The sequence below is a fragment of the Humulus lupulus genome, chromosome 8, assembly GCF_963169125.1.
Source record: "Humulus lupulus chromosome 8, drHumLupu1.1, whole genome shotgun sequence".
Taxonomy (NCBI): domain Eukaryota; kingdom Viridiplantae; phylum Streptophyta; class Magnoliopsida; order Rosales; family Cannabaceae; genus Humulus; species Humulus lupulus.
Window position 1 is genome coordinate 83,408,878 of NC_084800.1, and position 14,951 is coordinate 83,423,828.

General features: G+C 33.7%; 1 protein-coding gene and 1 long non-coding RNA gene across 2 annotated transcripts; both read right to left on the reverse strand.

Moving 5' to 3' along the window:
- Positions 1-881: 881 nt before the first annotated feature.
- On the reverse strand, positions 882-4,195 carry LOC133797974 (uncharacterized). Its single transcript, XR_009875752.1, has 5 exons — positions 3,642-4,195; positions 3,461-3,517; positions 3,262-3,346; positions 2,140-2,640; positions 882-1,034 (listed from the first exon to the last, which is right to left on the reverse strand). It is a non-coding gene; the product is annotated as an uncharacterized LOC133797974 (long non-coding RNA).
- A 2,640-nt stretch (positions 4,196-6,835) lies between these two features.
- LOC133797973 (uncharacterized) lies at positions 6,836-13,934 on the reverse strand. Its single transcript, XM_062236122.1, has 6 exons — positions 13,608-13,934; positions 13,305-13,503; positions 12,817-12,903; positions 10,015-10,383; positions 8,494-8,632; positions 6,836-8,023 (listed from the first exon to the last, which is right to left on the reverse strand). Exons 1-6 carry the CDS (start codon positions 13,676-13,678, stop codon positions 6,963-6,965), a joined length of 1,926 nt encoding a protein of 641 aa, XP_062092106.1. The 5' UTR covers positions 13,679-13,934; the 3' UTR covers positions 6,836-6,962.
- Positions 13,935-14,951: the final 1,017 nt, after the last annotated feature.

Sequence of the window (14,951 nt, forward strand, 5' to 3'; positions counted from 1 at the left end):
TAAATTGAAATGCTTATGTTGACAAAAATTCGATTATAAATAGACAAATTCTCATAATCCCATAAAATCATGGGTCAATTACACTTAAAAGGGAAATTAAAACAAATGATCTCATTTTTAGGATGGTAATTAATAAATGTCCCTTATTTTTAAGTTATAGAGGAATAGACTTTTTTTTTAAAATTTAATTTTATTATATATTTGTATGTCCAATTTAACCATTTTATATTTTTTTTCTTTGATTTAGAAGCATATGACTTTAAAATTATGGTATATGTATTAATTTTGTTCAATTATTTTTTATTTTAAAGTAATGTTGATTTTTTTTTTCATTTTTTATAAACTGTTGGTATATTATTTTCCAATTAGTATATATATTTTTTGGTGGTATATTATATACTACAAGAAAAATGTCTTTTAATAGCACTTCTAAAATGTTATTAATTAATATAGATAGTGTTAAATCTAACGTTACGTCATCTCATGATATTAAAAATCCCACCATTTTGATAGCACTTTCAACATGTCACAAAGCCTCTTATAGAAACGTATACTATAACATTTTATAAATATTATAGTAAAATCTCATTACAATGTGTTTGTCATTCCTACTTATGTGTAGACCACAAATGCTTACTTATGTTAGTATTTTCAATTGTTATCTTTAACACTTTTAATAACATTTATTGAACGCAATGTGAACAATTTTACAATATTTTACGTTGATACTATAGCATTTGCTTGCAAAATATTTTCTGACGATGTTGATCACACTTTGAAAAGTTTTGGGAAAAGTCTATTTTGAAAAAAAAAATTATATATTAAATTGTTGCACTGACACATTCATCAAGGGGGAAAATACTAATAATATACTAATAATAGACAAGTAAAAAGTTGATCTTATTTACACCAAAACAAAAAGTATCAAAACAGTGTCTCAAAGTAATCAACCGTATAAATTAAATCAATGAAAAACATCCAGCCACTTGATCAACACTTCAATACCTTTGTAGATTAGTAGCATTCATCCTGATCTAAGAACAAGAAATCCAAAGAGATAATGTAAGTATTACCGCTTTTTAATTTTGAATAAGGGTCAAAGCATTATCACGATCAGACTTTTCAACCACACCCAACATGAAATCAATATAAACATGCATATAATATAACAATAACAATCAAACAAACTATTAATCACCAAGAGCTACTCATAATATTTAAGTAACCACATGCAAGAATAAACAGAGCCATGACCAGAAAAGAAAAAAAAACTTTTCAAGACCCATGAACTAAATATAGAAGACAGAACAAAACCTTTGGAAATATTGTATGCTAACAATCACTTTGACTAAAAAAGGCCTAAAAAATTTATTTTCTTTATTCAACACCTCTATCGTCTATGTAATTTAATGAGTAATGATATGTGTACCCAAAATATATACCTAAACATTACACACAGTGATGTAGCAGTTTGACCTAGTCAATCACATTTATTAAAACTGGGGCCCACTGTTTTAAAAAACAGTGACACGTCACTGTGTGTAATGTTTGGGTGCACATATCATTACTCGTAATTTAATAGTCACTTTCAATATAAAAGGCCTAAAATTTCCATAAAAGAATTTCAATAGAACACTAATTTCCACACCCAATATCCACTTGGAAGTCACGTATTAGTAGGGAATTTATGAAAATTTCCACACCCAATATAATGCATATGTTATTTATGAAAATTTGTAGGGAATTTACTCATTTGATATCCTGTGTTTTTGCAAAGTATCGTTTTGGTACCCTATGTTTTCAATAATGCTCATATGGTACCCTGCATTTTAAAATAAAATCATACATATTTGGTACCCTAGACTCACATTTAAGAAATAAAATTTTGTCAATATGACTAAACTATATGTAATTAAGTAATAAATTTAAATTTGGAACTCATATAATTGAGAGGAGTTTGATTAAATTGGTAAAGTTTAATTAATTAAATTTGAATTTAGGGTACCAAGTATGTATGAACATTATTGTAAACATAGGATACTAAAATGATACTTTGCAAAAACACAGAATACCAAATAGTTATCTACCCAAATTTGTATCATATAAATATATATATATATATATATAAATATTACTCACATGAAAATTCGAAGTGATTGCGGCACCCCAATATTTCAATGCTGCTAGATCATAAGCTCTAGCTGCCTCTTCTTCTTTGTCATAACCAACTGTTGACATATTAAAGAGATATATCACCATGAACATGAAATAAAACAATATATATATAAAAATAAAATAGATAACAAACACACAAACTTTAAAGCTAAATCAACATGCCATTGTAAAGATGGCAAAGCAAACATTACTATACTTCTTCCTAGAAACTGAACAAAGAGAAAATCTTTGATAAAAAGCAAGAGGACACCTGAAGTGTGCACGCATCAACTCATTGTTGCCAAGCATATTTAGAAAACACAGGAGAACCATACCTTCAACAAATCTAGATAAGCAAATTCATAAACCAGCAAGTCCACAAATATACCAAACCATAAGATTTTTAAAACAAGTACTACTATAAATTTCAGCAATAAAATCTCACCTTATTACTCTTGAGTTTCACTTTTTCATTTTCTTGAAGGACTGCTATGTCAGAACCAGATCAAGAACATGAGAAATCAATAGGAGAAATCAAGAAGAATAGTATAAAAAACTAGAGCAGGAATTATATAAAATAAATAAACTTTAATTTAGATTAAAATGACATTATTAATGTATCAATGATAATTCCTACAATAACTTTCAGCTTCTGTATAAAACAGAAAAGAAAATTGTAAATAGCAAGAGTATATAAATAGGTTGACACCTTATTCAAACAAAAGAAAAACACGGATAAAATACATATTTGTTATTCAAAACCAAATAATAAAATAAACCATGACTAATTTAACATATGAAAGATCTATCTAACACTTTGATTTCACCATATATGGAATCATAAGAGAGCATTACTTTACTTAGGTGTTGCTTTTGACACTCTTCATCATAAGTTTTTTTACGTCTTTTAATTACAAACTTTAAAATTTATCATCTAACATTAAAAATACCAAAAAAAATTAATATATCATTATATTCTAACAAATACTTAATTCCAGCACCTGTTATTCATGTCAAAAACAGAACTAAATATTAAGGAAATGCACCAAAGAGAGCAAAAAAATCAAAGATATATAAAATCTTGAAAAGTAAATAAATAAACTATACCTTCAACAAACATGTGTTGTAAATCATATCACCTCAGCAGTATATCCAGAACTTCAACTATTTCCTTGCCAATCGATGGGAGAGCCTGCAATAAAGTCCAAAATATACTGTAAAAAATGTGCACTAATATACAAAAGAAATGAACCAGTGATGCACTCAAGTTTTGCATCTATCCAAGCTGCTACAAAAGAAGACATACCAGGAAGCAGTGAAAGTGAAATTCTTGAAGGAGTGGCCATGGAAGCAATTTACCCAGCTGCAAAAACAAGAATCTCATAACTGATTATAACAGACTTAGTAAAAAGAATGGAAGCAAGTCACATATTTCAACATCTTCTCAATTATAGCAATAAAATAAAGGTGTTAACTAGTTGGTTAACCTGTAAAAAAGATGTCTATAAAAGTAGATTCTAGTGTTTAATTTTTAATTTGATTGAAACACATGCTCTTCAAGATTTTCAAATGAAACTAATCATTTGCAAAATAAAATCAGTGTACAGACTAGTTTTCAGATTAGTCTCTATATTGATTTTTTTGTATAGCCAATGGGAGTAGCACAAGTGTATGGTTAGCAGTTTTTCCTTTATATATTACCTGTACATATATTATTCATTCACACAATAACAAAATATCCATACAACAATATCCTTCAATATTCATTTTCAGAAAAAAAAAAAAAAACAATATGAAGTACCACCAACAGAAACTAGCAGCAGGTGATAAAGATGCCATTGATTTGCCATCTACCCAGAGACAAGGGAAGATGATTTTGTATAACCAAACATAAAACAAAACATGTATAATTGAAGTATATATCCTTGCTCGGATAACCAAACAGATTGAAGTGCAAACATATTTTATCCTAATCTTCCAACACTAATTAACTATAACCACCAACAGAAACTAGAGTTGGATATAAGAGCAGAATTTCAACTTCATATCAAAGCACATGAATTATGGATTTGTCTTATTATTAATAAAGAAATCTCCACATCTATATATCCAAATGTGCACATATTAAGCACATAATATTGGTAAAAATCAAAATTGAAAACCCATTCAAGAAAAAGCACTAAAACCTAAAGCCAAGTCAGATTGAATTTTTCAATATAAATACTTAAGAATTGTAATTGATAAAAATCTATTTCAAGTGATGCACATACCTCAAGATCCACATTAACATTTTGGATCTTTCAATACTCCTTGAACCTTATTAAAAAAATTAATTAGTTTTTCAAAATTGATAAATCAAATCAATAAATTACTCGTAAGCAAAGGAGATTACATAGCAAAAAGAGATTGAGGCATAGAGAATGTATCTAAATCAATGGAGAAAAAAATAGAAAACAGTAGAAAGAGAAGGAAATGAAAAAACAGAGGAAAGGGAAAATGGAGCTTTGAAAGAAAAATCTGAATAAATCAAGAAAACAAAACAAAAAGTTAAAGAAAACCCAACCTAACTTCAGGGTCGAATTAGATCTGTTGAACATAAAAAACAAACAAACAAAATACTAACACTAATACATAACTAAGCCTCAAAGCAAATGATTTACCCATCCTAATTTTTAGGGTTAAATGTTATGAGTTGCAGAAAAAGAAAAAGTGATGAGAGAAATCATGGGTACTTATGTAAGCTACTAAGCTGAAATATCTACACTAGCAGCAATTTATTGTCTCAACAATTTACTACTTGCTTCATTAGCATACATATGAATATAGTAGACAATTTTACAGAGAGAGCTATACAAAGAAAATGCCAAGTTTGAAGAATTTATACCAAAATGAGCAATGAGTAGCTTCCATTTCATTTATCTAACCATCTATTTCGCTTGAATTAATCACAAATGGGTGAGAAATACAGTTTTTTCCTGCTATGATAACCATTAACAGCCATAAAATCTGAGTTATTGAAAATAATTAGCTTGGCAACAAGAAAATGAAGAAATACTCAAAGGAACAAAGAAGCGGAATATACAATTTCAAGTCTAAATTAAAAGCATATACATATTTACAAATAACAAGTCAGCTTATTTGAGAAATATACTATTCTACAAAAAACACAAGCTTTTAATTCCAAATGAAGACAATGATATACCATAATAAATTTTGAGCTAACCTGGTACAAAACCACCATCGAGAATCATGAAAGTGTCTTTCCTTACTGATTTCCCATATCAGATTATCAAATCAATTTCAAAAAACAAATCAAAATATATATTCCTAATTAACAAGCAACAAAACCAGAAAAAAAAAAAGCTTCGAACAACTAAGAAAATCAAGAACACCGAATTTACAAATAAAAGAAAACCTATTGTAAAACTTTCAACTCTGTCTAAATCCAGAACAAACAATCAGAAATACATATAGCTTATTCGGCCATTTTATTAAAAAGAAAGAAAAAAATGGGAAAAAGACCAAAATAGAGAAGTGAAGAGAGAGATACAAAAACAAAATAGATATGGAAAAATGGACTTTAAGTAACAAAACAGAAGGGAGGGTACCGAGATCCATTTGCCAACATCCCAAGCTCCCTCACCGAGAGGCCATCGCCGCCACCACCTGCAGAGGACAGATACAAAGATGAGAGGGTGAGCAAGAGAAAGACGAGAAAAATGAAGGTATTGAGATACCTCTGTCGCTGCACGATCCACCATCGTCCCAAGCCTTGTTGATATGGATTCAAAGTCTACTCTTACTGTGACTGAACTAGCTGAGAAGATTGATGAACTTGTCAACAAGGTTGCCAGCCTCGAAACTGAGGTTTCTTCGCAAATTGCTTTGGTAAAGAGGTTAGTTCAAATACTAATCAGCTTCAGGCACATGTACGCAGATTAGAAAATGACAATGAGAGTTTGAAGGAAGGATCCAGTAATATGCGAAAGAGATTGAGAGAGTTGGAGGAAGAACTGCATTGGATAAAAGCGCTGAACAGAAGTCTAAAAGTCCAAAACAACAATCTCCAAACTCATTTTACCGAAGCTAGTTGTAATATTGATCATCTTTCAAAAAAGTAGGCAGGACGAGGAGGTTGAAGAGAGTAAACAAGGAAAAAGCATTGATGAAGTGAAGGAAGAACTAGAGGAAGAAAAGAAAGAAGAAGAAAAGGAAGATGATACTTCACTTCTTGGAAACTTGGCGGAAAGTCAAACCAATCCGGGCAATAGTTCTGCATTGTGAGTGTTGAAAGTAGAGGAACAAAAGGCATCAATCTTCTCGTGTGTGAGTCCTGCACTTCAAAAACAACATAGTATCTAGCAACAGTCGAATTACTCCCAATCTAAATCACTTCTATCATTTTCTTTCTAGTTACTCTTTGTTAGTAGTAGATTCTAATGCAAATAGATCGTGTTCTTTCACTTGATTAATAGTGGGATTATTCTTCAGTTCATATAACATTCATTCAGTACCTAGCTCTATTTTCAATTTTACAATACACAATATTGTAATATCATATGATGTAACAATTTTATCTTCCCATTTTTCCTTTTATTAGAATTTTCATGTTTGGTGTGTGTGCTTAAAATATTATGAACACCAATTTATGAATGGAAAATTTAAGGCAAACAATAAGATATACATAATCGAATGCTTCATTCCATCCTTCAATTCCCAAAAGATTCTTTAACATCTGATCTACAATACACAACTCCTAATAAATTCAATTAAAAAGAAATAATAATTTGAGCAATTTACTCCCCCCTTCAACTATTAGTGTCAGCTTCTTTGCATACAGTCTCCAATTTCTCACTGCAGGCATCTGCCTTCGCTACCGATGGATCTTCCTCCATCTTATCCATGTTTTGATTCTCACCATCTTCCTCAACAACATCATCATTCTCACCTGCTCTAGCTACTGAACTCATCATTTCAATATCCTTCTCACTTTCCCTATTTTTTGGTTGGATGTCTGCAATAACTTGATCATTCAAAGATGATGTCACATTCACTGGACTAACCAAACTCTCTGATGTACCATTTATCCCAACCTTGGAATCTGGTGATGTCACTTTATTTTCTTTGACTACTTCACCCATAGAATTAGAAGAGATACAAGCTCGATCACCCTGCATTTGCTCTTTCATGGAAGGCCCCAATTCAGACATTGTTATTTCTTCTGTCTTAATGGCTTGTTTTGAGGGAACTTCGCAGACCGGAGGAGTATAGCTCACATCATTTTTCTGCTTAGAAGATACATCTGATTGGGCATTAATAGTTGGAGTATGCTGAACTGCAGGGGGAATGGCTTTAACTGAACTAATGGATGGAGCACTAGGTGTGGCAACAGAGTATGTGGAAATTGGTGCAGATGCTAGGCCAGTACGGATATAGTGTACATTAGGATGACCCTCCGAGAGGGTGGACATGCCACTGGTGGCCTTGATAGAACCAATGCCTGAGGGCATAATATGCACAGCATTCTTTGCCTGAGCAGCCTTGAGCAAAGAAGCAGCATCTGATGGAGAAGCAATGCGTGCCCCAGCAGCTACAGCAGTGGCTCTTACCATGGCATCTGAACTTGGAGAAGATTTCAAGACAGGCTTTTTAAGGGGTAATCGAGGTTTTGCTGTGGGACCCAGTGACCCCACTGGAGATGGTTTTGATGTGAGGTGTTCTTGAGCCTGCTTTTGTGATTGTAAAAAGCCGCAGCCACCCATTAAAGTTTCAGAAGCACCGGTAGCAAGAGAATTTTTAGTTCCATTTGTCCCGACTGAGTTATTGATGGAATTTGTAACAGCTGAGTTATTAGTAGTCGTAGCTCCAGCTGTTCATAATTTACAAAGCCAAATTAATTTTGCATAAAGAACTCTTAAAAACAAACTGGATGGAAACTTAACCATGTTGGAAAATCATTTCATAATTTCATTAACGATCTCCATGAGTTAATTCAAAAGACACTCTAACCCGAATTTCTCCAATGGAGAATCACAACACAACTTATCAATTCCAAATTCACAAGAAAGCAGCTTCTACAAATATATAGCAAAATCAGAGGGTGCAGAGAAAATATTGACTGATATCTTCAAGCAGCCACATGTAAAAGCAACTCAAAGCCCTACAGAGGTTATGCATCCATCATCCAGAAATTTTCAAGATCTTGTAATAGTGGTGACTAGAGGAAGTGGACAGTGGACAACAAAACAACAAGAATGTTTGAAGAAAACAAACATAGTTAGGCACTTCCACTACACTGCTAAATATATTAAGAGGAAATCATCAGGGCTAGTTCCATACCTGCTAGGCCTTTAACTGGCATATTCAGGGCTAGGGATACTGCATGACGAGCTGCCAGCTGGGCCTCAGAAAGTTGGGTCCCGTTTGAATGGCCTCCCAGATTCAAGTTCCCATGTCTCTTTCTAATGATGGCCCACCTCTGTACATATCAAGATATGTCAACAGTTAGAAGAAAGAGATACATGAAAATAAACATCCACCAAAGATGAACCAAAATAATAGGAAGCAGAGAAGACAACTACTTAATGTTTGGCACGAGAAAAAGGCGGGTGGAAGGGGTGGAGGTAGGGGGACAAGAGAGATTACAATCATCTTGTTTGGCAAGGATTGTTGAGAGAGAAAAATAGAGGAAGTGTTTAAAACTCCTTGGGTCCACTTATTTCTATCCGTTTGCTAATGGAAGGATTTGACCTCACCCTTCTCTTATAACATGACAAATTACAATGATTAAAGAAAAACATGGAAATTTTTTATATAAATACTCAGTATCCTTCCATCTCTCCACACTTCATACCAAACAATTGACAGGCTTTACTCTCCTCTCCCTACTTCAAATTCCCCATCCTTTCTACTATCGCTCCCTCCTACCAAACATAAAAAGTGAACCATACACCAACCCAAAAAAAATGATGATTCATCCCAAAAGTTGAAAACAGATAATAGTTTTTTTTTTTTAATTCAGGGCATAATTGACACAATACTGGGTAAACTTCCATTGTCGGGATTTGAACCCGGGAAAACATAATTGTGACTAGAAAAAGATCAATGCATATGTTTGACCCATTCATATCCAGCTTGTCGAAAATTAAAATCAACAATTGCTAGTGATAGACATGATAGACCAGAGATAGAAGAGCATAAATTTAAGAAAACTTAAAACAATGTGTATAGAAGTAACCTAATATACCAAAATGTACTACCAAATGTAAAAAGAAGAACAAGGTACTAGCGTAACACACAAAAATCTTTAAAAAAAGCTAGTGATTTCTTTATAATTCACTTTTGAAAACACCAAATGAAATGACCAAAACAAGAAATGTAAATGAAATTTGGAAACCTCATATACTTTTTATAAAAAGATAACTTCCAAGCAACTAACCCTCGGTATCTCATACTGGATTATTAAAGAAAAGATAATGACCTTATGTATCTATATCGTGATCTGTTCAATTTAAACTCACTCATATCTCATATTGGATTATTATAGACAATGTCTTTCTTGTAGATCTGCTCAATTTAAACTCACTCTTACACACACTCATTCCCACACTCACACTCACACTCACCCTCTCTCACTCTCTAACTCACTCATTCAATCTTTAGAGCTCAGCATTACAGGTGAGATGGGGTGTAGATATCAATCAGACTACGCCACTATACAATTTAAACTCAATAGATATCAATCAGACTACGCCACTATACAATTTAAACTCAATTTTCATTAGTCTGACACATCCAAATGGCACATTAAACCCCTCAACTTTTAGAGGACATGAAAATAGTCAAGAGAGCTAGAATGACCTGAGAAAGTTGTGAGGCGGTTCGGTCGCCCTTGAAGTCTCCTCTTAAGATATTTGCCCAATTCCCTTCACCACATTTCTGCACAGCAGCAATAAGTTCCAAATCTTCAGCCTCGGACCATGGTTTTCTCTTCCTCCTATGCAAGTTGCCACCAGCTAATCCATTCATATCTTGGTCAGCAATTGTTGCTGAAGGTACAGGTTGCTTCTGGACCGACACTGGAACTGTAATATTTGTCCCTTGCATGGAACAACTTGATTGTTCTAAAGCTCTAGAAGACTGGACATTTGGTATATTTATGGTCAAAGGTGCCTCAACTGTTGAGCCACAAGGGATGGAGTCACTTGATGATCCAGATGCAATCAACACCTAGAACAAACAACAATTTATATTGATAAGGGGGCTAACTTAAACAAATACAAGTTTGCAATATTGAAAATTTACTATACAGATCAAGCAATATACTGCAGAAAAAATAAATTTGTAACTTTAACACCAGAGTGGAGATATTTTTACATGAACAACTAGAGATAATGCTTCTAACCATGATCATAAGTTAATCAAATTAGATGGAAGTTTGAAACTTGTCCATCCTCATCAACAAACTGCAAATTACTATATTGTAATCATCCAAGAAAACATGTTAAATATGCTTTACCTACCCTAGGAGGAGTCAGTTAAGTTGTCCGGCTGTACATTTATTTTAGTTTCTTTCATTAATCTTAGAAAGGTTTCTTGGAAATTAGATAAGGGCAGTTAGTAGTCAAACACTATGAATACTAGGACATTGTGTAAGAGAGATTATTATATTGTAAAAGTTTTACAGAACAAAACTCTGAAAAGTATAGACGAGTTCTATACTGTGGCGAGATTTTGGGCCTCTCAAATAGCTCAAACACTTTGTAAACATTTCTGGTATCAATAAAGTTACTGCCTAGAGGTTTTTCCTGTTCTAGTTTGTATCAAAACCATCTCAATGGGTGAACTCAGCAGTAAACCCTGCTTACAAGACAGCCAACAGCAATTGAGATCACCGGCGTAAAATTTGAATGTATGTGGCTTGTCCATAATTAAGGTCATAGCTCCATATTGACCAGAAAACTAAAGGTTTTCTTTTTTCCATACACATGTCGCTTGAGCTTTAAGGAATTTATTTTAACCAAGCAGGTCATTTTAAAAATTTTTTAAAAAGAAAAACCTGCCTTGTATTAATTTAAGAGAAAATACAAGGATGTGGATTAAAAAAATGACACAGGAAAACAATGAAAAATGACACTACAAAATGATATTTCAATCTCTTAATAAAACAGGTCACTTTAGAAACCTCTAGTGTATAGAACTCTAAATTTTTCCAATAAAAGCTTTGATACACACTAAATATGGAAAGTCAATCCTTGAAATAATTTTGCTATTAGGGTTCTCATTGATATCAAAAACAAAGTTACAAAGTTCCAAGTCTTAGAGACACTTGGATATCTCCGCAAGGAGATATTCCTCTTCCACAATCCAATGACAATAATCAAATGCCTAACTCAAAGAGATTAACTACTATATATACAAGGACTCTCTCCTACTAGGACTAGACAAAATAACTACCCCAACTAATTAATATACAACTCAGCCAATTAGGAAAGTACAACTCGGCAATAGGTTCTAATTACTTGTGACCTATTCTTTTAGCCTGAATGTGTAAGGCATTTTAGGCATATTTGCGGCCAAACATTATGCCCACCCAAACATTCACCTCGTCCTCAATTTGAAATTTAGGAAAATCTATTGTTGGATTATCTAGTAGTTCCCCAAGTGGCTTCTAGTTCTAGTAGACTCAATGGCTATTAGCAAAATGAATCAATCGTCTCTTCCCTAACAGCCGTGTTATCCAAGGAATCCTAATCTGAGTATTCATACCATGAGTCAGGGTCCATTCGAGATAATGCCTACCAAGAACCTTGACCATCCAACTCATAACCACTTACCAGCTAAAGGTAGGAAAAAATCGAAACATGTAGTCATTGTCGAAGCTCAACGACCCATAGATCCCTCCAATGCCAATGGCTGTCGATGCTTCTTCCTTACTGAATCACGAGTGCCCAAGTTGTGGTCCTTGCCCAAATTCTAATCTCTGGCTTTCCCAACCATTGTAAGTATGCTCTCTATTTCTTGCATTGTTTAAAAAAGCATTTTTGAGGTGCACCACCATGGCTGCAGCCAAATCCAGTGAACCCACCACAGTCACATCATGCCAAACTCCCTTTCCGTCCACCATTGTGAAGAAGGAAGTCATGTTCTCCTTCCCCGTTATTTTTCTCTATATCAAAATTAAAATTCTTGACCTAGACATTTAAGCCCTCTTCCCCAATCCAAACACAATAAGCACATGCCTAACTCATAGAGATTAACTATTATATATACTAGGTCTCTCTCCTATTAGGACTTGACAAAATAACTACCCCAACTAATTAAAAATATAACTCAGACAATTAGAAAGTACCAACATAGCATGAGATTCCAATTACTTGTGGCCTATTCTTGTGCCTGAATGTGTTAGGATTTGATAGTATTGGGTTTACTGCAAGCAAAAATTTTATAAAAGATAGCAGGAATACATAAAATAATGATTCAATGGATTCGAAGCTCCAACCGCAAACTAGCAGCAACATTTGACTAGCAAATAATCCGTGTAAGGATTTTCCACAATGCCACCACAACAGTATGTGGTCAACAATCCACGTAAGAAGTTCCAGGCTTCCAGTGGACCATGAACAACTCAAATAACACAAGATACCTAATTAATTGATATACCTTCACGCATGCTGCAGCCTCAGCTAGAGGTTCACCGCTAAGAGTAGGGAAAGCTTCCAACTCATACTCCAAGTCACTATCATCATCCTGCAATCCAAAATTAAAACCACTGAATATAGAGAAAATGTACAAAATTCTACTGAGCACGTGAGCAGAATGTACAAATACCCTCCAGGCATGCCACCCAATTTTCAAAAAACAAGAGAATTCAATTGATATTAGTTATTATTCAATAACATAACTAAACGCACCCCATTTAACTCATCTAAAAACTTTTATATATATATACATAAATAAAACCTACCACTTTATTGAAGTCGAGGAACATTAGAGAGAGAATCACTAAGGCAGAGAGAATTACTACCACTATGTTCCATAACAGTACGAATGTGGTAAATGTTTCCAATAATCTAAATCACAGCACTCATATCGTATAATAGAATAATCAGAATTCAAAAGCATTTAAAAGAATGGGGGTAATTACTGACCATAGGTTGAGCTCCTGCTCCATTTTCAAAAGTTTCAAGCAAAGATTGGCGATAAGCTAAATGGCGCCACAGCATCTGATACTCATTGGCATTAGAAATCCCAGTCGATGTCTTCTCCACCAACGCATTCCAATCAATCTTCAAATCTGAACAGTTTGATACTTCATGAAGTAATGTCAACACCGTTGTTGCCGAATACCTTCCAATTTTTTATTTAAAAATAAACAAAAACTCAATCAAAACCTAAACCTTAACAAAAAAATCTATAATTTAAAAATAGAAATTACAAAAAAAAAAAAAAACCTATGTAAGAGAGTGGAAATCTCTTCTTCGCTGATCAAACCCTTCGTCTGTTTCTTCGAGCTCTCAACCATGGTTAATTTACTTATGGAGAAATTGCATATTATAAGAGACCAAAAACAGCAATATTCTTCGCTTTCCCCACCAAGAATGGTTCACTTGAAAAATGAAAAGAAAAAGGAAACCGCCAAAATCCCTACATAGAAAGGGAGAGAGATTTTTTTTATCAGATTTGGGATTTGAAGCAAGTATCCGCAAACATGAATAAGGAACTGAACTCGTGCTAAATTTTAGGCCCAAATTTCGTTTGCTTGATGTCGTCAATTTCCGACATGCACATTAGGACAACTGTCCGGTCAACTTTTTACTGGCTTATGGTTCATTTAATATTGGCATTTAGATCTTAAGTTAACCCAATCAGGCCCGAATTAATTCCTATAATTTACTTAAAAATAGGGTGATCAGACCTGAAATCTCACCACATTTGCATTCAAAAGGTTTCATTTTCAAAAACAAAATTTACCTTTTTTTTTCTCCAACTTCTCCCAAAAATCCCATCATGGCCTTTCAAATTTTCAAAAGCTTTCAAGGAGTTCCTTGTGGACGTATCGACACTTTCTTTGAACCGATCATATAAACTATATGTACTTCCTCTCCTAGTTTGAAACTTTTAATTCTTTACTTTCTGGTGAGTTTTTTTTTTACTGTGAGAAATGTCCTTTGCTTAATGTTGTTTAGGCTACGTCTGAGTATAAATAGGAAATAGGGTTCGATTTAGGCTAAATGAACGATATTAGGCTTATTTAGAAATAAGGTTTTCATAAAACTAGGCAAATTTTATGAGTTTTAATAAGAAAATTCTACTGGTAAATCGATTAGAATACTTGTTTGGGGTGTAGAAGTCAAAGGGGTTTTAGGTCTGTTTCTGGGTAGCTTAAAGGTTACGATTCCTTAAGTGGTTTTGCATTAAACCGCTTTCAAAAGAAAAATAATAGGTTTGACGAGTCTGACACACGAATCCCGAAGTATTAGGGAATTTTAAGAAATCCAAGTGCGTGGCCTAGGACCACGCGTGGAACCACATTTTAAGGCTAGAACATATCTTAGCTCATGTAAAGTTTTAAATCCCAAAAGTAAACCACTTAAACTCTCGGATCTTCGTACCCGTAACGTCGTAGCTAGTAATTGTCTTAGGTCGCCACTAATAGGCCACTTTGTCGTCAGGCGATCTAAATCAAATCATGGCCCCCGCAAAGAAAAACACTGGGAGCTCCTCTGCTCAGAGCAAAGATAAGGGCAAGCAGGTCGCCTCTGACTCTCCCATCCCTCATTTCGGCCCTGTGGTGG

Coding starts and splice junctions, on each gene's coding strand:
- LOC133797973 (XM_062236122.1), bottom strand. CDS start 13,678: ATGGTTGAGAGCTCGAAGAAACAGACGAAGGGTTTGATCAGCGAAGAA. Junction 13,504..13,607: donor ATTTCCACTCTCTTACATAG/GTTTTTTTTTTT, acceptor AAAAATTGGAAG/GTATTCGGCAACAACGGTGT. Junction 8,024..8,493: donor GCCAGTTAAAGGCCTAGCAG/GTATGGAACTAG, acceptor AATTATGAACAG/CTGGAGCTACGACTACTAAT.